This window comes from Haemaphysalis longicornis, unplaced genomic scaffold, assembly GCF_048455015.1.
Source record: "Haemaphysalis longicornis isolate Haplotype H1 unplaced genomic scaffold, Haemaphysalis longicornis Haplotype H1 scaffold_6, whole genome shotgun sequence".
NCBI classification, from domain to species: Eukaryota; Metazoa; Arthropoda; class Arachnida; order Ixodida; family Ixodidae; genus Haemaphysalis; species Haemaphysalis longicornis.
Window position 1 is genome coordinate 53517989 of NW_027526407.1, and position 24795 is coordinate 53542783.

Below are 24795 nucleotides of genomic sequence, written 5' to 3' on the forward strand. Positions count from 1 at the left end.
TTTTTCCCCGCGCATCCATTACAAGCACTTCTACCCTCAAAGCCATTTCTTTCCTCCGTGCTCAAAACAAACAACGCTATGAGTCATTCATCGCTCTGAACAACGTTAAAATTTTGCGCCACTCGGCCACCATGATGCCACCTTTACGCCAAAAGTGTAAATAACGCGAGAAATTATTCATTTTGTCGGCGTTTGCCCTTTATAACATTAAAAAACATCGTAATAAAAAAGATTAAGTTTTTATACGCAACCATAATTGTTGTTGGATAACTTTACCGATATTTCGTTGATGCGGGACTGACAGTGATTCCGTGGTCGATGCAGGGTCAATGGCGGCGGGAGAACGATGGTATTTTACCAAAGAACAATTGGCCTGCACCCCGAGCCGAAAATGTGGTTTGGACGCGGACAAGGAGCTCTCGTACCGACAGCAAGCTGCCAATTTGATCCAGGATATGGGACAACGCCTGCAAGTGTATCCTTGAGCCCGGTGAGGGTGTCGTACGCAGCTTACATGGTTAGGCTTAGCGCTTCTGCTGCCTTTTCAATCGCACCGTGCCCGTTTTCGCCGTGAAACCGTGCCTTTTTTCGGCAACGCCAAGTGCCCTGGTCATCATTGTACGCTGCCCACGCAGTGGTTAGTGAGTGGCTGGCGCTGGTGAAGAAATCCCTGTGCTGTTCTGCGCCCCGCCGAAGCGCCAAGGTCTCCAGCTTTGCAGCGCAGATAACGCCGCGATGCTTCCCCGTTGTCTTGTTCGCTGCTTTTCACGGCCTCTGGGCTGTCCGTTCGACGCAGTGGCGCTTTAAGGAATGTGCGCTTCGCAGTGTTGTGCAATGTGTGGCGTCCGCCGTTAAAGTTTGTTTCTCGGCGAGGCCTCAAGTCGCCTGGTTCTACTACGCATCTCCCAAGCACGTGAGCCATTGCACTCCGGTCATTTTGTTGTTTTGTAGCACGCACGGCTGCCGGAAAGTTCCGTGGCCTTCGTTGCGATCGCAGTAAAGAAAAAACAACGAAAAAATGTGTTTGCGGTGTTTAGGTAAACGCACGTGGCGATGGAGGCGTTAGTAAATGTTTTGATCACAAGGGCAGTGTACTATGGATCACGTTATTGCGACCGCGCTGCTGCCATTTTTTTTTTTTTTTTTTCTGAGCGTGTGTGTACTATGTGTCGTTGCGCACGCATCGTGCAATCTGCAGTGACGTTTCTTGCACGCTTGCTTCTCCGCGTTATCTCGGTCACTGGATTGAACCGAATTAAGTCTGAGGCTATTAGATATTTACCTACGTTTAAGCTAGCACGCCGGTCGGTTTTGGGCAATTCATTCATACGGTTTGCGTGCGGCCGGCGGCGATCCGTTGAAGCTGAGCGCCGAGGTTGGTTGAAAAACTTTCCCTAGTAGCGAAAGAAGCGGAATGCTCTAATTTTGGGTTAATTTTGTTGCACTGGGCTCGCAGTTTGGGAATTACAGGAACAGGAGGCTACCTATTACAGCGCCCCTGCTAGCATTGGCTACTTTGAAATAGTTGCTTTGTCATTGAAGTGCCAAGGGCCGTTGCTACGTCGGCTGTCACATTGTTTCTACTAAAAGACTTTGATGAATTGTAACATTGTGCGACGTTTGCCAATCAAGCAATTGTTTTCATTTTGCGTTTGCTTTAGCAATATTCTGGGAGAGCTTACTCATACATTTACCTGCAAGACAGGCTAAGGGGGTGGAAATGAAATGTTTGCTCTGTGGCCTAGAGTGTTCGATGTAGCGTCCTACTGGATGTTAGGTGAGAGACTTTATTTGCTGCATACCCTTCTGGCTTCAAAGAAATAGAGAAGAGGTTCCATTGGAAACAATTTCCACTGAGTAAGCACAAAGTCAGGGTATTGCTAATCCTTAATTCACACTAGGATTGAAAATTTTTTGGCAGTGTTGTGCGTGTTCTTCAACACCGTCGTCGTGTTGTTGGTAGAAATGTCGATTCTGACGATTGCTTCCTGCGTGGCTCGAATGCCCGATTCTTTCGGGACTAGAGTGTAAGTTAAACACTGTCGGGACATGGGAAGGTTTACCTACTGGCTTTTTATTGACTAGCCTTTCTTTGTAAGGTCAGAGGAAAAGTTCCTGGCCCATTTTACCAAACGGATTTCAAAAGCCCGACTTCAGATGCATGGTTAGATGCCTTTGTCTCGAAACAACTTTTGCGGCCTTTCACTCCTGTTGTGCAGGAAATTGTCGTGCCACAACCTCTTCCAGCAAATGCTGTCATCCGATTTCCGTCGATTGGATGTCTGGAGCGTGCAGCTTGATTTTCAAATAGAGCTTCTCACCCGATGCCAACGCTTCGTTGAGCACTTAAAAATCTGTCACCCGATTTCCATCGAATGGATGTCTGGAACATGTAGCTTAATTTTGTAATAGAGCTCATCCAATTAATAAATCTCTGGTTGAGCCCTCAACCCTTTGTTGAGCACTTAAAAATCTCTGTGTGTTAAGTGCTAGAGGCAAGTTTGTGACACACTGATTCTTATTTAGCTCAAGTCCTAATTTTTTAAAATCTAGCCACAGGCTAGGCCAGTTATTTCTCGCGTACAGTGTGCAAACGCATCAAGTGAAAGCCTGCGTGGTAATGTGCTGCTACCGTGACACAGTAGGCAGTTTTTTCTACTTTTGTAGCTTATTCAATTTGTTTGTGTGCTTTGTGCAACTGTTGAGGTGTTTGGTGGCGAATGAGCTTCATGACCATGTACACCCAAGGGCAGAAGTTCACGGGCTACGAAAGCAGCAATTTTGAGTTATTTCTCGGCTGCATGGCAGCCCAGAGTTACTATGTGCGATAGTTTTCATCAGTTTAGTACCTATACATCTCGCATTCATTCGACAGTTTGTCAGACTGCTATAGGAAGAGAAATAACCTAAAATTGCTTATTCCCTGGTCCGTAAACTTGATCGTGGCTGTACATGAATTGTAGTGGGTCACGACAGTTTGTCGGGCTGCTATAGGAGAGAAATAACCTAAAATTGCCCATTCCCTGGTCCGTAAACTTTTGATCATGGCTGTACATTAATTGTAGTGGGTCCATACTCTAGGTCAGCACGTGGTGCTCGACTGCCTCGCTGGTCTTTGGTATGCTGGTCTGGGCTAGGTGTGAACACGACAGAAGTCCTGTCTGGTTCGGTTAAAAATTGCTTACAAAACGGTGCCGCAAACGAGGCTGTGTGTAACGAGTCCTAATGTTTCAAAACTGGTTAGGCTCTCCCCGGGGGGTGACTGGTCCAGTCAGCGACAGCATGCTTATTTGTGGTGGCTGTTCCTGGCCCTGTTATTGGCGAATTGCCCTTGGTCACATGGCAGAGTCTGTTATGCATGGAGCCCGTGGACGCATTGACGGATGTTCCCATGTATTGGCTGCAAATGCTGGCGTTCTGCGAAGAGCCTTGTTACGGGAGGGGTGTCACTGTTGAGAGTATGGATCATCTTTAGAGCCTGGAAGATGTGACTCACCTTTTGAGGCGGGCCTGGAGATCCCCTTTTTCAAGCATGCATGCAATACATTTGCTAAACCTATGTTCATAGGAGATGGAAACCCGCCTGGTTCAAAAAGAGCTTACTTAAAGGAGCCATGAAGAGAAAACACAAGTTTGGTTCATTCAAAAGATTGTCTCGTTAGAATCATACTGACACCACTTTTAACGTAAACTTTGCTCAAATAAGCTACATAATTAGGAAAAACGGGAATGGTCATGCGACCCACCAGCTCATTTCCCGCAACAGAACCTATGTCGTCACATGAGCTAAGCTCTGCGATTGGCGGAGGCTGGCAGAAGCAGACGCAAATTAGGTAGAACTTACAAACTAGACGAACGAGCGATTTGCACTTAAATTTAGGGCACATTCTTTACAAAGCAATAAGAATGATGGGACAAACAGTGGAAGTTACGAAAGCACATGTAAACATAGAAGTACTGATGCGTTCTGCTGTTCGTACTGCGCACAGCATGCTTGGTTTCGCTGCACAGCACTACGGGGCTTGGGGTTGTCTCAGACGACACTGGCCGATTGACGCAAGCAACGGTGTCTTACGTGACCCCATTTATCGAGCGAGCACTGTTTCAGGGAACGAATATTTTCTCCCAGAACAAAAACAAGCCAGGTTTAAATGCGGGCAAAAACAAACCAAACGCTTGCCACGGTATGGTGGCGCCATCTAGGTTACGGAACGTAAAGAAACGCGGGAACAAACCAACACCGCTGTACAGGGTGGAGACAAGCTTTGAACGGTCCCGTGCCGCCGCAATTGGGCCAACGGGCTCAACGCGTTATTCTTTTCGTTTCCCACGAGACCTAGCAACGCGAAACAGACAATATGATTCAAACTTCTTCAGTAAACTGCGTTGCGGCGATAATTTTAGCGCGGTTTTGACACAATGATTTGCTTCGGCGGCGAGCGAGCAACCGAAAATGGCGGCGCCAGCGTATACGTGTCTCTACCCTGTACGGCGGATGCGTGAATGAAGGTACTCTAGGCTGCAGAGCGGTCGGTTTCAGTGATGTCACTTGGGACCACGAAAACGCACGATTGAGCGGGAAAATCAAAATTTTAACCTAAATTGTTTAATTTCTCAGTGAATAAAGCACCGTTTGTATCCGGACAAGCGCTGGGGGTACTATAAAACACGAAATGTTTCGAATAAAACCAACTTGCATTTTCACCTCATGGCTCCTTTAAGCTCTGGTTCGTTCTCCGGGGGCGTACGCTTGACGGCGGGTTGCTTGCTAACCTAGCCGCATATTTTGCGATTTTTTTGCTACCTTGATTCTTCACTTTTGTTTTTATCTTTACCCAACAGAAAAGATGATGCCATCAACCCTGTGTTGTCAGAGTGGAACACCAGGTATCGCGTGCTTTACTGTAATCCCTTCGGTTTACCGAACACTTGAAGGGACCACAAAGACGTAATACAAGTTTGGTTCACTCGAGCGATTGTCATGTCAGAATAACAATCGTACAAATTTCAGTGCGAACTGCGTACAGCTAAGCTAGATAGCAAGGAAAGCCTTGCGCTGCCCGACGGGTGTGTGCGATTGGTGGTTGCCCACAAAAGCTACTGCCACGAAACATGATTGCGGGATTGTTGCGGTGTGTCTGGTTCTATTTAATTCGACTTCTTGAAGGCTAGCGCGGATTTAACATGTTCATTATACCCGTGCCACACGTACACGAAAAATGACATTAACTCTTTCGTTACCGCGAGAAATTGACCAATTTTGAGGGGTCTAAGAAAACATTTTTCTGTGCTATACATACTGGTTAGGCACACATTGCAGTGACATAAAATGCAGATTATTCCACGCGCTTTCCAACGACACCAGTTTTAATAATGTTTTCATAAATAACGATTGCGAAAAAAATTATCAAATTCAAAATTTTTGTCCAGGCGTCGAAGAAAATAAAAAAATAGGAAGTTGTGTATCAGGGTGTCTAGCGACCGGGAAAACCGGGAAAAGTCAGGGAATTTTGAGCCACCGGGAAAAGTCAGGGAATTGTCAGGGAATTTTTGAATCAAGTAGTACTACCAGTCAGGGAAAACCACTTTGGGGCCTGCCCACAAAGTTTTAGAATAGGGGAAGCCAGTGTTGGAGGCCCCAAGAAGTTACCGAACGCAACACGTTCGCGCGCGACAAAAGCGTGAACCGCATGAAAAGTTTTCTGATTTTTTTTTGCAAGGGAAAACGCGGCGCGTACGCTGAGGCGCGCTGACGCCGCCGCGAAGCCACCCGCACGGTGCGTGCCGAGCGGAGCGGTAGGCGGTGGCAACATGGCGGCAGCACCGGCCGTGGAGTAGTGCGGTAGCTCCAACGGCCGCTTCTAACCCCTCTTTAAAATGCTACTCAAGGCACAAACGCACTTGCTTGTGCAGAAAAGGAGCCACCGCAGGCACGAAATCGTAGACGCGGCGGTGAAAATACCGCGCACGAATCGCGTGCAGAAACTCGCCGTGCGGTTCACGCAGCTGGCTTACGTTGCTTGGTGCATTTGCGGCAGAGTCAAGGTGGTGCCCAAATCGCACGCAAAGCGGGCTTTTTTTTTTTTTTTTTTTTTCAGCGAATTTTAAAAAGCAGCGCTTTTTGGGAGCTGGTCTTGAAAGAACTTCCTTATGACATCAGGAGCCAGAATTACATAATCAAAAAGGAACATGGTTTAGCGCGAACCCAGTGAACCGCATAGGGTGTTTTCTGCCCGCGAAAACGCGCTGCGCACGTCACAGGCGCGCTGACGCTGCCGCGGCCTCCGTGCCGCGGAACTACCCGCACGCTGCGCGTGGTGCTGCCGGCGGCGGCAACATGGCGGCGGGTTCGACCGCGAAGTGGTGACGGGAGCTCGAGCGACCGCTTCTAAGCGCTCTCTAAAATGCCGCACAAGGCACGCACGAAGTTGCTTGTGAGGTAAAGGAGCTTACAATGTGGGCGAAAACTGTACAATAAAACATCATCCACGCCGCTACCGAAAGGGCCCATGCAATACCTGCCCGGGGGGGTGTAAGCCTTTTAACATGTCTGGCAGAGCCAGCCGGCTGCCTCGAGAGCTTCGAAACTGCTGCCATGAGGCGCGCGGCTCCCCATTGGCGCAAGTCGTCAGGCTCCTCCCACTGCCGCGCGCGACGCGCGTCATTTTCTGAGCGAGGCAGAAGCTGCCGCGCGCGCGAATCGTCGACGCAGGCGTCAAAAAATCGCACGCGCAACGCACCATGCGGTTCACGTTGCATCTCAAGCCAGGACAATCAAGAAAAAAAGAAAAAGGTGCTTGCTGAAGCGCAACTTGAAGCTTCTATCCCGCAAGATGAAATAAACTCTGAAGCCGTAACTGAAGGCAAGCAAACCTCAAACTGAACAAACTGAAAGTAATCAAAGGGCATTTTGAGAATTAAGGCACTTGCAACAAATGTGTTTGTCCATATGGTAGAATGTGTTTTCTCTACGCTTTTTATATGCTTCACGGACCATTTCACAGAATGGCGCGTGTTGTATTGGTCAGGGAATTTCAACTAAAATGGTCATGGAAAACCTGGAAAAGTCAGGGAAATTGAATTAGGCAATTTGCTAGACATCCTGGTGTATAATATACCACCACTAGTAGAAAAAATTTAGAATATACATTTTGTAGGTAAACATTTCAAAAACCCGTCCTAGAAAAAAGATTGCGTTGCACGGTACAATTTGTCAGATATAAAAGAAAATGTTAGCACGCGTGGTGCCCGTGCCTTGCGATGAAGCCCAACCTCTATTTCAAATATTGCTATTTTGGATGGTTCTCTAGAAGAAATCTGGTGGTTTGACATCATTAAAGACCCCAATTAGCCTTCACGTGATTTATAAACACTTTGTCAATGATTATGACCAACACAATATTGAAGGCAAGCAAGCTATGCGAAAAAATCCGTTTGGAGTTGAAAACCAAACTCTGTGGTGGATGCGTGTTGATTTTCTGATCATCGCTTATCAGTCAGAACTTTAATTTGCTGTTTATTATCATGTTCTGACTCGCTCTGGTAGCCCTGCTAGCAGGAATAAGGTACGATGCGCTAGAATCGTGCCCAGGAAGCTTTCACCAAGGCGCCGTCGTGCTATGAAGAGAGTTCAGCATTGCAAGCCTACTACGTTGCAGCGCCACCTAACAATTTTGAAAAGAAACAATTACAAGGCTGTTGGAGACTTTGTCAGAATAGACAGCTCTACTAAGAAGCAACACTAGACTTCCGGAAATACCCTCGGACAAAACTGAAACTGGCCGGTGAGCAGCTGGCGGTGTTCAAGGCCGATTGGTAGCGTTCTCCTCGTCTGAACTGATATCCGCCGACTCGGTGTTATCTTTTGACTTTCACCTGAAGCTGTAATCACAGAAGTAAGGCGTGGGTTAAGTGGAAGCACGAGCGGCACGCCTGTTTCGAGGCACAGTAGTGGGCGACGGAGGCGCCATGGCAAATGAGCTTGTAGTTGGGTAACTGCGTAGTAGCGCCAAATATGAATTTCGCAACGCAAAAACGAAACCGAAACTGTTGGAAACTGGCTGAAAATGCCAGGCACACTTGCTAGACATGCGAGGGACCATCAGAAATAAGATTTGGTAGAATAAAGCTATCCTTTCTCCGAACCAAAGATCACTAGTGAATAGCTGGTGTCATTTTCAAGTAATTATCACCTCTCAACGCTGTCGGATTACAAAGCTGGCAACATTATTTGGTACTTGACTTGCCAGGAGCCTTTTGACAAAAAAAAAAATTATGGTAATGTAGCCTAACCACTAGCGGCATGTGTTTTTGTCAAGTGCAGCGGCCACGCCCCCTTCCTCAAAAACACACGCACCTCCCCTCGCAAGAAACGTCAAAAATCTTAATGTCGCCTGAGCGGGAAATTTTTAACTGATTCTAAAAGGGCAGTGCCTAGACTAACCACTGGCCGCATTAGGTGTACGAGAAACGACAACATGTCGAAATAGGCAATATAAATCATCGATCACCGGTGATCGATTTGAATAGGCGTGGTAACGAAAGAGTTAAGTGCTTAATGCCTTAACTTTTAATGCCATTAATTCGCTGCTACACACAAAAATCTAATGCCATTCGCTTTAATGTCATTTTGGTTTAAGGAGTTTTGCACAACTCATTTACCTTCGCGAACACCTTAAATCTGCCTACTCTCGAACGCGATGAGCACCAAATGAAGCACCAGAGTGTTGACGCGGAAATGTAGCTAAACTTCGAAAAATGACGATTTTTTGTGCACAATTGGTAGCGAAGTTTTGAAGAAGATGAAGTTCACTAGAACAAAGGCAAAAGTAAGAACAACGCGTTACTCTTCGTGTTGAATTTTTCGGATTTGGCTACCGCTGGCCGGCGACGGCATGCTGAAGCCACTTTTAGAAACGGCTGCCACAATTTTTAAGAAAACACTATTTCTCATAAAAGTTTCTTTCGCAAGAAGTAGCTTTAACACTTCTAAGGCGTTTTTCTCTACATTGAAGACTTCTAAAATATGAGTGAATTTCTCTTTTCGGTCATGATCATCGTCACGCCTAACACATTTAATGCCTTTGCGTTTTCGCGTGTAGCACGGCCCGCCCAATTAAGGACATTTGTTATCTTAAGGCCTTAAACACTTAATGTCATTTTTTGTGTACGTGTGGCACTGGTATTAGTCTGTTTTTGGTATTCTCCAAATGATGTCGCTGCTGATGTCGTGTAGACGAGGTGTGAAAACTTTCCAATATTTGTGATATCTTGTTCATGAAAACGTCCTTCAGAGCTATGGAAGAGTTATGCATAGATCTCTTCGTGGTCACATGAAATTCCAGCATTGTGCGACCACTGTCTTCTGTAGCAGACATAAGAAATTAACATCCCTTAGCAATGTTTTCATTTTTGCATTGAGTGACTCTAGGGCTCTTACTTTGCATCTTGCCGTCTCTAAGTCTGCTGTTGTCACAGAAATGGGAACTTTGTTGCTGCTCTGGGGGCTTGTTTTGTAGAGTTCCCCCTTTGCTGGAGAATTCGAGGAGGAATCGCAATACGTGAATGTTGAGGTTTGTTTTGGGTTCGGTTCCCTGTGCCAGTCTAGAGACTAATATGCCGGCAAGCAGGGGTCCAGGCAGAGCTGGCATTGGTCATTTTGTTGTCTTAGGCACGTCGGGAAACTTGGGTCACGAATGCCGGGCTGTCAGCAGTGTGGCGCGCTTTAGGTGGGAGCACTTTAAAGCGTCCATCTGAAGACGTCCACTAATGTGCAATTTTGCTTACAGTATCATCATAGCACCATGGGTCCAAATGGAAGTAATCTCCAATGCCTCTTGAAAACGGTAGCAAGGTGTAACTCATTATTTTGCACTCAGTTCCTCCAAGAAAGCCATTTATATATCGTTTTCCTGGTGAGATGTATTTATACTGATCAGTATTTATACTGATGTTATTATCTGTTGTGATGATACTGTTCATGATCATACATACTGTCATACTGTTATGATCTAACATAACAGGAGACTATCATGGCTCAGTAGTGACCACCTCTATCTGGAAATTATCCGTGATTTCTGACTGTTCTACCTCTTGATAAGCTGAATTATAAAGCCATCATGTTCACCGGAACTTCATTAGTTATCTCTCTCAACCGGTTATTTGAACATTTGTATCGTCGCAGATCCCGTGGAAGTCATTCAAGAATTCTAAAAATCTTCCTCCCTCCGACCAGATCATCGCTCTTTACTGAATTGCTGTGACTTGACAGTGCAACAGTTTGTATTTAGTGGGTACCGAGACACCAGGAGGCCTGCATTGGGAACCTGGCTGCTCATGGTGGAGCTCATTGTAGTTCAAAGCGCGTCCCCCCCACCGATTCGCGTGAAAGCGAATCCTCCCACGCCTCTCCCAGCCCTGCTTACCATCCACTACAAGAAAACGAAGAAGCAACGTTACCAAGACAAAATCCTTGTTAAAGGGACCACAAAGACAAAATGCAGAGAATACAAAGACAAAGTGAATAGGAAGGCAAAAGATGTTTGTTTCATTTGAAAGACTACCTTGTTGTAGCAACGCTCATGCCACATTTGAAGGAAACTTCACTCAGATAAACTGTGTAATGGGAATGCAGCAGGCAGGTTACTCACCATTTACTTTCTCTCGTCTGACTCATTAAGGCCCACTTCTGGGAAGCCCAAGCCGACAGAATCAAATGCAAATAAATTTAGATCAGAAGCTTGTATAAATTTAGTACATATTCTTTTCATGGCAACAAGAATGGTGGGGTAAACAGTGGAAGTTTCAAACAAACCCCCTTGACATCCGCACTGCATTAGGAACTACCACCTGCCTTCGCTGCAGTAGCCTGGCATCACACAGTAGATTTTCTGGCACGACACCGGCCAACTGGAACATGCCTGTGGAGCCATATGCAACGTTTCGCGAAACAATAGGGAGTTTTAGCAGTCCGTCCGTTCTGTTGCTTACGTTGTTGACCGGGACCCGCCCGCGGCGCGGAAGGGCGAGGAGGTGCGTACATGGCGAAGGCAGGCCGGTGGAACTAATCCCCCTACCGCGACAAATGCACAAGTGCCCAGACGGGTCCCGGTCAACCCGGTAACTCCGCACACGACGGAACGGACGGACTGCTAAAACTCTCTATTTACTGTGAGCTGTAACAAAGTATGGCAAGAATAGGTCAGATCAGATGCAAACAGAGCACAGGAGCGGTGGCCCGACAGGCATCGTTGCACCACCTAGGAAGGCCGATGGTAACCATTCGTTAGCTCAGTTCCGGTTTCTGTTGGATTGCAGGGCATCGCAATAACTATCCTTCTGGGGTTACCTTCGTCTATCACAGTTGATGTCACTAAACTTGTGGTGCAGTGGGAGATTTGAAATTTTTTTCTTTATTTTGAATTTTCTGAGTAAATAAAGCACCGTTTGCTGCCAGGTAAGCACCCAGGGTATTGTGAAACGCCAAACCATTTAAATAAAACCAAGTTGTTTCTTGTCTTTATGGCCCCTTGAGTAAGGATGTCGCTAATGCAGCCTACACTCCTAAGGTACTTGGCAAATGGTCCTCTTGTCATCCTTCACCAAGATGTCCTTACTGTCAAGCCTCCACACAAGCTGACCTTCACCACCTTGTTTGGAACTGCTGTATCACCTAATATCGAACCTCAATCCTAGCCAACATGTGACCGCCAGGCCCGCACTTTAGTTACAGACTTCTTATAAGAGCCTTGTTCTTGTTTAAGAGTGGCCTTGAACGAGCGGTGTAATGAGATCGACGACACCACATCTATGAAGATTGAACAGTCAAGAGTTCGCAACCCACTACCCTCCCCCTACCTTAACCCACTTGGCCGCTGGCCTTCCTCCGCTAATATTCTTCAATAAATGTGTTAAAAAAAACCTGTACACTTGTTGGTTTCCTCTTTGAAGTGTAGCTCCTCCAAGCTAAAATTACTGCAAAGAATCCTTTAGTGGAGACATCTACCAGGCTTGGCTGTGCATGCTACTGTTGCAGGGCAGGGAATTCTGTTTACTATCAACAAATGTAGCAATATTGGGATCAGAGTAAGAAACACCTCGTGAAGGTCACATTCAAGGTGTATGCTAGTGAGAGTTGATGCACCTGGTTTTGCACAATTTGGGCGTGGCAACTACCAGTGTCTAGAAAATTTGCTTGGACCCAAATAAAATCTGCTGCATTTCTAAACAAGGCAGTGTTTCATTCCTTTTCCGAGGCTGGTCTCGCCAATGACTTTGCATTACCTGAAGCCAGCCTGGCTCCAAGAAAGGTTTCTGAAGGCAATAAAGGCAGTTTCTTACTCCTTTGGGCATTGGAATGACTTGGAAAGGATTCAGTTAGAGCTGACAAAGTAATGTTGACAGGGCACACATTGGCTGTGTTGGACTTCACACCCTGGCACTTCTCACACACAGGCTGAAGAAATTCTTTGGCATTGTAGTAACATCCTCAGACAACCGAGTAGAGGTCCACTGTGCTCTATGCGGCCTTAGATGCACATGTGCCAATTATGGCAATACCCTGAAGGGCTTGTATTCAAATGCACTTTTTCTGTTGGCACGGAGTGGCCTTGCCGTTCGGTTTTCCTTGACGCCTGTCACACGCCCCTCCAGTTCCACTTTCGGGGCTTGTTCCTGTACCTCCAAGCTTCCATTGTGGTCCAAGATCTGCTCTGTGGAGGTATGGAGAGATAACTCCCTGTCACTTGGCTTACGAACACAGCCTGTATCTGCGCGCAGTATCCATTTGGCAGTTAACGAAGACAACATTCATGGGCAAGTTTGGCCATCCCAGGTTGCCACCAGCAGTTATATTCAGCACGGGCCACCAGGGCGGAGCGACTGAAGGCACCTTGTGTTGTCGCCTTGTCGTCGTAGCTCGCTCGCTGGACCCAAGGGCGTTCCGCCGTAGCGGCTGTCGTCGCGGCGTAACTCAGCGGCTTCGAAAGCCAAGTGGTTTAGGCATTAGCGTTCGAAGCTCGTGAAACGCTGGCACTTGTCATGTGGTTTAGCGCAAAGAAAACTGCAGGTACATTTGCGGCAAAATATATGTAATGAACCAGCAGCGTCCGCATTCATTTAGTTAGGAACGCTCATTGGGTCGGGTTTTACGATAGCAAGCGGAAAAAAGTTGCAGTGCAATGCCGGCATGTGCGGGAGGAAAAGCAAGCACAAAAATAACAGAACTGCCGCTGGCGCAGTTTCAGGCCCGTGCGCGCGAGCACTGCAAAGGCAGGAAATTTGAATTGTGTTGGGTGGTAGCAGTGAGTGGATAACGGCGCTACAGCCCATTATGGGGAATCACTGCTCTGCACTTCCGACAGCTTTCAGATTGAGTGGACCCGCCGCGGAGGCTCAGTGGCTATGGCGTTGTGCTGCTGAGCACGAGTTCGCGGGTTCGATTCCCGGCCGCGGAGGCCGCTTTCCGATGGAGGCGAAAAGCAAAAACGCCCGTGTGTACGAGATTTCGGCGCACGTTAAAGATCCCCAGGTGGTCAAAATTAATCCGGAGCCCTCCACTACGGCGTGCCTCATCGCCTGCGCTGTGTCGGCGTGTTAAACACTACAATCATCGTCATTTCACATTGAGTGGAAAGGCTTTAAATCTTTTAGGAAGCTTGTCAGGTGAATGATCACGACACCCTGTCGATCTTGGATGGAATTAATGCCGGGAGAACTCGTAATGGCTTGAGGGCCCTTGTCACTGTTTGTTGAAACCCCCCTTACAGTGCAGCCCAGCTGTAATGGTCCTCGATACCCTCTCCCTCTGGACACTGGTATTGGATCTCATGGGCCAGGCACTCTTAAAAATTACATGAATGTAGCCGCATTTCTGACTGGGTAAACACTGGATCCTTTACAAGAATCCCTGCATTTTTTCAGAGGGTAGAATCAACCACGAAACCCTTTCTCCCGTCCCCTTTGGTATTAATGAGCAGGTACTGTGAGGGTCAACCACAAGCTTCGCACAGTGTCGCACATTGGACAGTGCTTTGTAATATGCATAGAGTTTCATACAAATAACTAGAGGGGAAACTGGCGCTGGCGTCAACGCGAGCATGGCAGCGGCGCTTACGCTTCAATGGGAATGATGGGTAGTTCTGGAACCGGATTGTGTAGGATCAAAACGGGCCTCTGGCTGCGCAAATGGTGTTTTTTGACAAAAGAGCTCTCATTGCCTGGTTCTCCGTTTGTAAATTACATGACAAACAAGAAAGTTAGTGACCAAAAACTGGTTTTGTACGAAATAAAACCGCGCGTTTAAATGAACAGCAGACGCGAAGTCGAGGAGTTTTGTGGAGCAGGTTTGCCATTTTCCGCCAACTACAGCAGAACTCAGACTTCTTTAAAAACTACTTGTAAAAGTTTCGTCGCTGATGGTTTGTAATAGGAAGAGAAAAGTTGTGCTCATAAAAAAAATAAACCGATTAGCTTTGGAGAAGTTATTCTTGCCTGAATTAGCGACATTCATCAAGCTGCGTTCCTATCAGCTGCTGATGCTGCTGTTCTACGCCGTAGGAGCCAACGTTTATAGATGGTAGGAGCCGGCGTTCGCACGGAAGTTGTGGCTGTTCCAAGTGATTTGCAACCGTCTTCAGCTTCGACAATGCATCGCTTTGCCGCATGAGCAGCGCCGCAACTCCTAATTCGCAGACAACTTCGCCGCACAGAGCGCCGTCATTTGTGTTTTCGTACTCGCTGTGCCGGCAATGAATTGATAAGCCACCCAATTCGCAACTCTGTTTATAAAACATTCCACTCAGGGCGGCATCAGTGCGCGCGAGGCGTGTAGTTCAAGGAGAAACGTATTTTTGATCGCTTCTTCCAACACCCCGCATAGGCAAATGCGTTCATGTAAGTCCAAAACGAAAACGAAACTGCCTGCAATCCATAGCAAGTTCCACAAGCCATCGAGCGCCAATCCGAATCCAGAACTACCCATCATGCCCATTGAGGTGTACGATCGCAGCTCCAGATTCCTCTCGTTGTTATTGTATGAAACTCTACGGTAATATTAACACCAGATCAACTCAATCGTTTTAGACAGCAAGTTAAGTCAAACAACCACGCAGTGATTTCAATCAAAAGTAATGTGGAATCACTAGGAGGGTCAATTGAAGAAATCTCTCAACATACTCTGAAGCTTAGCACAGTGTTAAATTAAATGTCCATAGAGGCGTGTTTGACAGCACTATGAAACTCCTGACCGGCTCAGTCGTTTCGGTCGGCCAGTGAGTTGAGAGTTGACCGAACAAACCGGTGCGAGCACCCTGAAACCTCGTGCAGTGTTACATGGCCACAAAGTAGCGCGTACCTGCAGAGGGGTTAATGGACAATGCTTTATAAAAGGATGACCAGCTTGATCATTTCAGTAAGTCAACGAGTTCGGTCAATCAGTCAATCACAAATAGCATGAAAGCACTCAAAGGTTCGGCCACAACAATCTGTACATACCCTGAAGCCTGTGTTACATACCCAGGGGAGCACATACCCTCAGAGGTGTATTGGACAACACTGTACAAACGGGCTAATCAACCTGATCATTCTAGCCAGTCGGAAGGCTTCATCAATGAATAAAATAAGTTTAGGGCCAATGCAAGCTGGGAAGGTAATTTGGACAACACTAGCATCATGTATGCTTTGTAGCAACGAAAAAGTGCTACTTTGGCAACATTGTTTGAGTTTTGGAACTCGGACGTAATGACAAACCCTGGAGAAAGTGTTGTCCAATACACCTCTCAAGTGTATGCTGCTGCCTTTGTTCGGCTTAATATTATGCATCCTTTGTGTGGAGCTTATTGATGTGCCAAGCAGTGTCAAGCTTATTGTTTGTTAAGCTGTGGGCACCTGTTGATGTCGTTGGGCCTTGGAAAGCAACGTTCAGACTAATCTTCTAAAGCTGACGCTTTTGCGGGTATGTGTGATCGCCCCTGTTAAGCTTAACTTAAGGCCGCGCTAATTTTGAGCCTAATGACTAGCCAGGCAATTCCAGACTGAAATCTCGGCTGTGGATGTTGGATAACTTCATTCGACTACCCCGGTAAAGAACAAAATGAAAAAGGGGAAGTAAAGCGTGTGCCACTAAACCTCTGCACGGGTATCTGCTTCTCTGCACTTGGGTGTTGATGATTTCAGGGCGCCAGTATTTGCTAACGTGGTAGTAATTTCAATCAAAAATAGTGCACTAGCGCTAGGAGGGTTGGCCGCAGGAAATTTCCAAACGGGTTTGAGCTTGTGCTTGTGCTCTGAAGCAAGAGGGAATAAATGAGGGAGGATGAGTGATAATGCAGCACAAGCATAGAGAGGGGGAGAATGAGCAGTCACAGTTGTAGAGGGCAATGCACTTGTCTATAACACAGCTTTTGCACTTCCAGCCTTAATTTGCCTTGCCAGAAAAGTATTCGGAGAAAACTGCAGCATTTTGGAGTCTTCTTAACCTTTCTCCTCAACGTATTTGTAAAAAGTTGGTGTCCGCTGTTCTCAGAGGTAACTGGTTAATCTTGAACTCGCCGTTGGCATAGAGTTTCGTACAATAACAACTAGAGAGGAATCTGGCGCTGCGATCGTACACCTCAATGGGCATGATGGGTAGTTCTGGATTCGGATTGGCGCTCGATGGCTTGTGGAAGTTGCTATGGATTGCAGGCAGTTTCGTTTTCGTTTTGAATTTACATGAACGCATTTGCATATGCGGGGTGTTGGAAGAAGCGATCAAAAATACGTTTCTCCTTGAACTGCATGCCTCGCGTACACTGATGCCGCCCTGAGTGGAATGTTTCATAACCAGCGTTGCGAACTGGGTGGGTTATCAATTCATTGCCGCACAGCGAGCACGGAAACACAAATGACGGCGCTCTGTGCGGCGAAGTTGTCTGCGAATTAGGAGTTGCGGCGCTGCTCATTCGGCAGAGCGATGTATTGTCAAAGCTGACGACGGTTGCGAATCGCTTGGAACAGCCACAACTTTTGTGCGAACGCCAGCTCCTATGGCGTAGAACAGAAGCACCGGCGGCTGATAGGAACGCAGCTTGATGAATGTCACTAATTCAGGCAAGAATAACTTCTCCAAAGGTAATCGGTTTTTTTCTTACGAGCACAAAACTTCTCTTACTATTACAAACCACCAGCGCCAAAACTTTTATAAGTAGTTATTAAAGAAGTCCGTGTCCTGCTGCAGTTGGCGGCAAATGGCAAACCTGCTCCCCAAACCTCCTCGACTCCACGTCTGCTTTTTATTTAAACGCTCCTTTTTATTTCGTACGAAACTAATTTTTCATCACTAACTTTCTTGTTCGCTATGTAATTTGTAAACGGAGGACCGGGCAATAATAGCTTTTTTTGTCAAAAAACACTATTTGCGCAGCCGTAATCCGTTTCGATCCCACGCAATCGGGTTCTAGAACTACCCATCATTCCCATTGAAGCGTAAGCGCCACTGCCATGTTTGCGTTGACACCAGCGCCAGTTTCCCCTCTAGTTATTTGTGTGAAACTCTATGGCTGTTGGCATAGACAAGTGTGTTGTGCACTTTACTACAGCAAAAAAAAGAAATGACTGGTGATCTCAGCTTTTTCCACCCTTGCGCAGTGTGTTTTGCATGGCCTCTCTAGTCGGCAACAGTGAGTGAGGAAACGTGAAATGAGGAGAGAGCGATAGGACTAGAAAAAAAATTATTTGAGAGAGAGAGAGAGAGAGAGAGAGAGAGAGAGAGAAAAATACTTTTTCCGGCCAGACTAAGATCTGTTGATATTCTTGAAGATGCATTGGTGGACCATTAAGAAAGAATGTGGGTGCATCTTGCCCCCCCTCCCCGTGAACTTGTCTTGGCCTGGTTTCACATGCTTTGCTTCTGAAGCCCACCACGGTGCATTTCTCGCGTGTCCCTCGTACACCGTACACCGTGGCAACCATGCTTTGCATTCCAACCATCTTGTTAGTCACGTTTGCTCGCGTTAGCGGCAGTGGTGGCTGCCTGCCTCTCCTTTAGTGGTCCACCAGAACCAGCCTTTCGTCGACGTCGTTCCCATCCCTTCTTTTTCCGCCCTAGACTGGCTGCACACATTCCATTTTACAATGCGTGCAAGCGTTGGCAGGTGTCTTGGTACCCAGACACATCGGCAGAGGCAGGCTTTGTCTGGGTGTCCTCTTAGCAACATCGCCAGCAGTGCAGGGGCAGCACCACTGCAGCCACGCGCACATTTTTTCCCTGCTGTGTGACCCTGTGGACGAAACGATGTTGAAAATTCTTGCGCGCGTGTCTCATCTATTGCCTGGCAATAAAAACTGTGCAGAGGAGGAGGAAGCGAAACTGCACAGTGTGAAATGCTTGCGTTTAAGATTGCTCTGCAGTGGAGTGCAAAACAAGAACAAAAAGAGGTCCAAAAACAGGAATGTATGCTGAGTGATGCACACATGTCAGAGAGGACAAGGGCGATTCATTTGGACCCGCTGCGGGGGCTCAGTGGCTATGGCGTTGTGCGGCCGAGCCCAAGGATGCGGGTTCGATTCCTGGCCATGGTGGCTGCTTTTTTGACGGAGGCGAAAAGCAAGAACACCCGTGTGTTGGAGATTTCGGCAGATGTTAAAGATGCCCAGATGGTCAAAATTGATCAGAAGCCCTCTACTACGGTGTGCCTCATCGCCTGTGTAGCGTCGGTGCATTAAACCCAACAATCAGTCAATCAACCATTCATTTAGGCCCACTTAATGACACTGATGAATCAAATGAGGCATGTTTGTGAACCTAGAATGAATATGCACGAGGTTTTCTCATCATTTTTGTTCTTGTTTTCATGCGTATTTAGTCGCATGTTTGGGAGAGTGGTGCGTTTTGTGCTCTTTTTGTGTGTCTGTCTGTGTGCTGCCCCCCTTGTTGGCTCCTTGACTGGGCCGTCTCAGAACGCAGCTTTGCATCAACACTGCCATTGTCTACATGCATCGATTCTACTACTACCACTCCTTCACCAAGTTCCACAGAAACGTAAGTACTCCCCCCCTCCCTCGTTATCTTCTCCTGCACAAGCTGCTCAGAGCACGGCCGGTGTGAAGGGTTTGCCAAGTTTCCTGTCGAGCCAGAAGAAAATGGTCTGCCCAGCCCTCAGTCTTATTGCCCGTGGGGCGCCACCTATGTTGGGGACAGTGTAATTGGAACTGTGACATAAGCTGTGACTACCTCGCTCGGCTGTAACCTAATATCTCGAGTGGGCAGTACCACTGTGCTTAGCTGCATTCAGAAGTATGCGTGTGACTTGCACTTAATAGCTGTTTCGGAAGTGGAGTGTTTGTGGACTAAAAATGTGGGGGCAAACACTTATAGAGGACCTTTTGTAAACAAGTGCTGCACCCCTTGATAATGTGCTTTTTGAAATGAAGCCGCTTGTGACCAAGAGCTTCCACTAGCACTGTGTCAATTTGCACTTCGGGAAATGCCTGTTTGTCTTAGCAGATGTCTTTGGGTAGAGTTGCTTGCAGGGGATTACCAACTCATGGGCTGGGACCAGCTATTTAGGACCTTGTCTGCAGTTTGTAAGCAACCTGGTGACACCGTTGCCGTTTTAAGTGCAGAGCACCTTAGGGGCTTGCCTTGTCGTTGTAGCTCACTCGCTGGACCGAAGTAAAGCCCCACGGCGTTCCATCATAGCGGCTGTCACCGTGGCATCCCACAGAGGCTTCGAAAGCCCAGCGGTTTATATAGACATAAGCATTCAAAACTCGTGAACCGCTGGCGCTTGTCATACATCTCCCCTTTGTTTAGCGCAAAGAAAACTGCGGTACATTTAAGGCAAAATATATGTATAACCACAATGCTCGTTTAGTTAGGAATGCTCGTTGGGTTGGTTTTTATGATAGTAAGTTTTAAAAAGTGGCAGTGCAACGCCGGCACTTGTGGGAGGAAAACCAAGCACAAAGAGAACAGAACTCCCGCTGGCGCAGTTTCAGGCAGGGGCCGTACTAGCACTGCGAAGGCGGGAAGTTTGAATTGCATGGTGTGGTAGCAGTGAGTGGATAATGGCACTAGAGCTCATTATGGTGGATCACTGCTCTGCACTTCTGACAGCTTCCACGTTGAGTGGAACGGCTTTGTCTTTTTCACGTTCCCTGTGACATTCTCTTTTCGAGTGAATAGTGTGATTTTCAGTTGACCAATGCCTCGCTCTCTCCTCCCTCCTCTTCCCAATGCAGTCCATAGCGGCGTGTGCGCTGTTCCTTGCGGCCAAGGTTGAGGAGCAGCCGCGGAAGCTGGAGCACGTCATCAAGGTGGCCCACATGTGCCTGCACAGGGACGCGCCCCCGCTCAACCCGGCCTCTGAGGTGAGGGAACTGGGCATGTGTCATCTGGCGAAGGTGTTTACACCATTTTTTGTAGTAATTCCAACACTGTGTGGTGTGCCACAACCATTTCTAGCCAGTTGGCCAATTCCCCTCATTCCCACTAAAAAAAGATGCTGTCTCATTGCCAAGTGGGGATCATTTTTTAACAACGTGGGTGACGGCAAAATTTTGGGGAATAGGGTATGGTTCAAATCTGTTGCTGTTGCCTGAATTGTCCAAAAAGAGGTACTACCCCAGGGTGTCTAGCGACCGGGAAAATCGGGAAAAGTCGGGGAATTTTGCGCCACCGGGAAAAGTCAGGAAATTGTCAGGGAATTTGTCAATCAAGTAGTGGAAAACCACTTCGGGGCCTGCCCACAGTTTCAGTGTTGGGGGCCCCCATGAAGTTACCGAACGCAACACGTTCGCGCGCGACGAAAGCGTGAACCGCATGAAACGTTTTCTGGTTTTTCTGCAAGCAAAAACGCGCCGCGCACGGGGCGCGCTGACGCCGCGGCGAAAACCACCTGCACGGTGCGTGTCGAGCGGCAGGCGCCGGCAACATGGCGGCTGCACCGGCCGCGGAGTAGTGCGCGGTAGCTCCAACGACCGCTTCTAACCGCTCTTTAAAATGCTACTCAAGGCACAAACGCTTGCTTGGGCAGGAAAAGAGCCACCGCAGGCACGAAATAGTCGACACGGCCGTGAAAATACCGCGCACGAATCGCGTGCAGAAACTCGCCGTGCGGATCACGCAGCTCGCAGCTGGCTTAGGTTGCTGGTTGCTCTTGTGCAGAGGGTCGATGTAGGTGGTGCCCAAATCGCACGCACAACGCGCTTTTTTTTTTTTTTCAAGCGAATTTTAAAAGTCAGCGCTTTTTTGGAGCTAATCTTGAAAGAACTTCTTTCTTATGACATCAGGAGCCAGAATTACCTAATCAAAAAGGAACTTGACATGGTTTAGCGTGAACTGTGTGGGGTGTTTTCTGCTCGCGAAAATGCGCTGCGCACGTCACAGACGCTCTGACGCTGCCACGGAACCGCCTGCACGCTGCGCGCGGTGCTGCCGGCAGCGGAAACATGGCGGCGGCTTCGACCGCGAACTGGTGACGGGAGCTCGAGCGACCGCTTCTAAACGCTCTCTAAAATGCCACACTAGGCACGCACGAAGTTGCTTGTGAGGTAAAGGAGCTTATAATGTGGGCGAAAACGGTACTATAAAACATCATCCGCGCCGCTAGTGAAAGCGCCCATGCAATACCTGCAGGGGGGGTAAGCCTAAACATCTCGAGAGCTTCGAAACTGCCGCTGTGAGGCGTGCGGCTCTCCATTAGCGCAAGTCGGCAGGCTTCTCCCACTGCCTCGCGCGACGCGCGTCATTTTCTGAGCAAGGCAGAAGCTGCCGCGCGCGCGAATCGTCGTCAAAAAATTGCGCACGCAACGGCGACGCGCCCGAATCGCGTCCAAAAATGCACCATGCGGTTCACGTTGCATGTCGAGCCAGGACAATAAAAAAAAAAAGCAAAAGGTGCTCACTGAAGCGCAACTTGAAGCTTCTATCCCGCAAGATGAAATAAACTCTCTGAAGCTGTAACAGAAGGCAAGCAAACCTCAAACTGAACAAACTGAAGTTGATGTGTTTTGTATATGCTTTTTATATGCTTCACGGACCATTTCCACAGAATGGCGCCTGTTGTATAGGTCAGGGAATTTCGTTTAAAATGGTCATGGAAAACATGGAAAAGTCAGGGAAATTGAATTAGGCAATTTGCGAGACACCCTGTACCCAAAGAAATTTCCAAACAATCGTGAGGTAAATAATGCCCCAAGTAAAACAATGCAGGTGAGGCACAGAAAGTTATTTACTTTTATAGCAATTCCTTTAACGAGTAGCATTGGTTACTTGGTGTTATTGCTTTTCTGATGGAGGCGAAAAGCAAAAACGCCCGTGTGTTCAAGATTTCAGCGCACGTTAAAGATCCCCAGGTGGTCCAAATTAATCCGTAGCCCTCCGCTACGGTGCACTTATCACCTTGTATTGCTGGTGCGTTAACCCTCATAATTAATCAAATGAACTTAGTGTTGTCATCCTGGACTGAGGCACTCTAAATTTTAAAAATATGGTAAGCACTACAGCTGTCTAGGTAATTATGTAACAAAAATTAGTGAACTGAAATTTGTATTCTGCTCTTTTGGCCATTGGGCGGAATCGAGGGGTAGCTTCATTTTCTTTAACGGAAAAAACACCTTATGATTACTGTACATTTTTGAAGTATATTGAAAGATCGACACAATATTCCGAATGGAACGTAATTTGAGTTACGTTGGCAGTGCTGGGTGTACGGCGCATGTTCAGTGGCACCTACTATGCACTTTTGAGGATTCAGCCGCCCCTCAAGTCATCCCAACGTGACATTCAAGCGAAATTAGTTTTCTTTTTCTTTTTTTGCATCACTTTCATGTTTTATTTTTGTAATTTATCAATGCATCCTTGCATCAACACACAGAAAAAAGCCACAGCCAGTTTACTAGTAGGTTGCCTACAATTGATCTGTGAAAGTGTCGAAATTGGGCAGCCTTTTCACAGTTGTGGGCTTTTTGCGCCAATGCTATGGCTGCCGGAGCATTGATGTTCAGTGAGCCCAAGGTCTTCCTACCCCCTGGTGAGTACAGAATGTAGCAGCTTTGGTGTGAGACTCTCGGAGCAAGTTGGTCTCAAGCGGTAAGTGTTGGCTGCAGTAACTTCGAGTCGGAAACCGTCACACTTGCATTGAAGTGATGCGTTAGAGGGGTACTGAATGGAGCTTCTGACTACGCTAATCACATCATTTGGTTCAAGTCGGGAAAGTTTTGCTTGGGCTGGAAATTTGTTGTACTTAGACTGGCTGAGAATGAGCAAGATGATGGCATTGATTGTGGAGCGGTAGCATTAGACCATGTGCAAGGCACTGTGCTATCCACTGGGGTAGTTTGTGAGGCATGCCATTTTCTCCTCTTACGAACCTCACTAAGCTTCCAAGTTTCTACTGAATAGTGTTTATTTAATAAAGAGTTTGGGTGTGTTGAACTACACAATGCAGCCACAAAGGATCCTGAGTAATTCACATCAGTACCGCTTCGATTCAGGCCATCATGTTTCACATTTCCTACTGGATGGCAGTGTAAAATACACAGTGGAAACTGCGTAGTACTTGCTGTATATACGTGTTTTTAAGCAGATGTCTGCCTGTCCCTCTCCTCACCCTGTGTGTATTCATTCCCTCCAGGCTTACCAAGAGCAGGCACTCGAGCTCGTCTTGAATGAGAACATGATGCTCCAGACGCTAGGTAAGGCGGCAACGGTGGTGGCGTTTTCGGCTTCTCCACTTCCTTGCTTGGTGCGTCCTTGTGAGCTCACACCTCTGCTGTTTCAGGATTCGACATTGGGATCGAGCACCCGCACACCCATGTGGTCAACTTCTGCCAGCTAGTCAGGGGTGAGTAGCCTTGCCCCTTGTCTGCTCTGTGCGGGTCATTTACCTGGTGTGCACTGTGTCATTGCAGGAGTTGTGTCGTCTCGCACAATTCAGTGGCTTGGGAGCACGCATTAGAGTGGCTATGAGGAATGGGACCACATATAACCAGTGTACACTGTGAATTTGTTTTGTGCCCACAAGTTTCGTTAACTTCGAGTTGCTTCAGCAGGTTTACTGTGTGTGTGTGTGTGTGTGTGTGTGTGTGTGTGTGTGTTTTCTCCCTACGTGCTGGCAGTAAGTGGCAAACTGTTGTCCCCTATCGGCTGTGCAACGGGGTCATTGAGCACCTAAAAAGTAGGCCTTCCAAGCCTCGCTTATTAACATTTCATTAATCTCTTGTTGCCTAACTTGTCTTTTAAACCGGTATCGTGTAAACCGGTATCGTGTAGCCTAGCTAGATGTGTGTCCTGTGCGGAACACTGCTATGCATTGCAGTGGAGTGCACGTGTGTTGCTTACGTGACGTCTGACCGCGGGTGTAATTTGACCTTATCTCCAAGGAAAGCTTTCGCGGAATGTTTTCTCTAATGTTGACGGGGCTGTGGTCGTACTGGAAAGCCACTGTAGACTGTGAAAAGCTAGTAAGTCAGCTGTTCCAGACTACTGTGGCCTTGCCACTCTAATGTTTGGACTGTGGTTGTGCACTTAACCGACTGAAAAGCCATTATAGACTGTGGATTAGCTAGTGAGTTAGCTGTTCCAGACTGCTGTGGCCTTGCTGCTCTAATGCTGACAGGACTGTGGTCGTACACTTACCGCACTGAAAAGCCACTGTAGACTGTGCAAAGCTAGCAAGTTAGCAGTTCCAGACTACTGTGGCCTAGCCATAGTAATTCCTAACCTTAGCTATGCTAGTCCCCATTGCAGCTCGCTTTGGCTGGGAGGGAGAGAGGGATAGTGGGCCGCTATAAAACTGCTGTGCACGATTGTGC

General features: G+C 47.4%; 1 protein-coding gene across 1 annotated transcript in view; it reads left to right on the forward strand.

Annotated features, from left to right (window-relative positions):
* The first annotated feature begins 292 nt into the window (after positions 1-292).
* Cyct (Cyclin T) overlaps positions 293-24795 on the forward strand; it is a 35605-nt gene continuing 11102 nt past the window's right edge. Inside the window, 5 exon segments of the mRNA XM_077674363.1 lie at positions 293-475; positions 18937-19018; positions 20221-20349; positions 23616-23676; positions 23763-23825. Coding sequence (XP_077530489.1) covers positions 330-475; positions 18937-19018; positions 20221-20349; positions 23616-23676; positions 23763-23825 — 481 coding nt within the window. The 5' untranslated portion in view covers positions 293-329.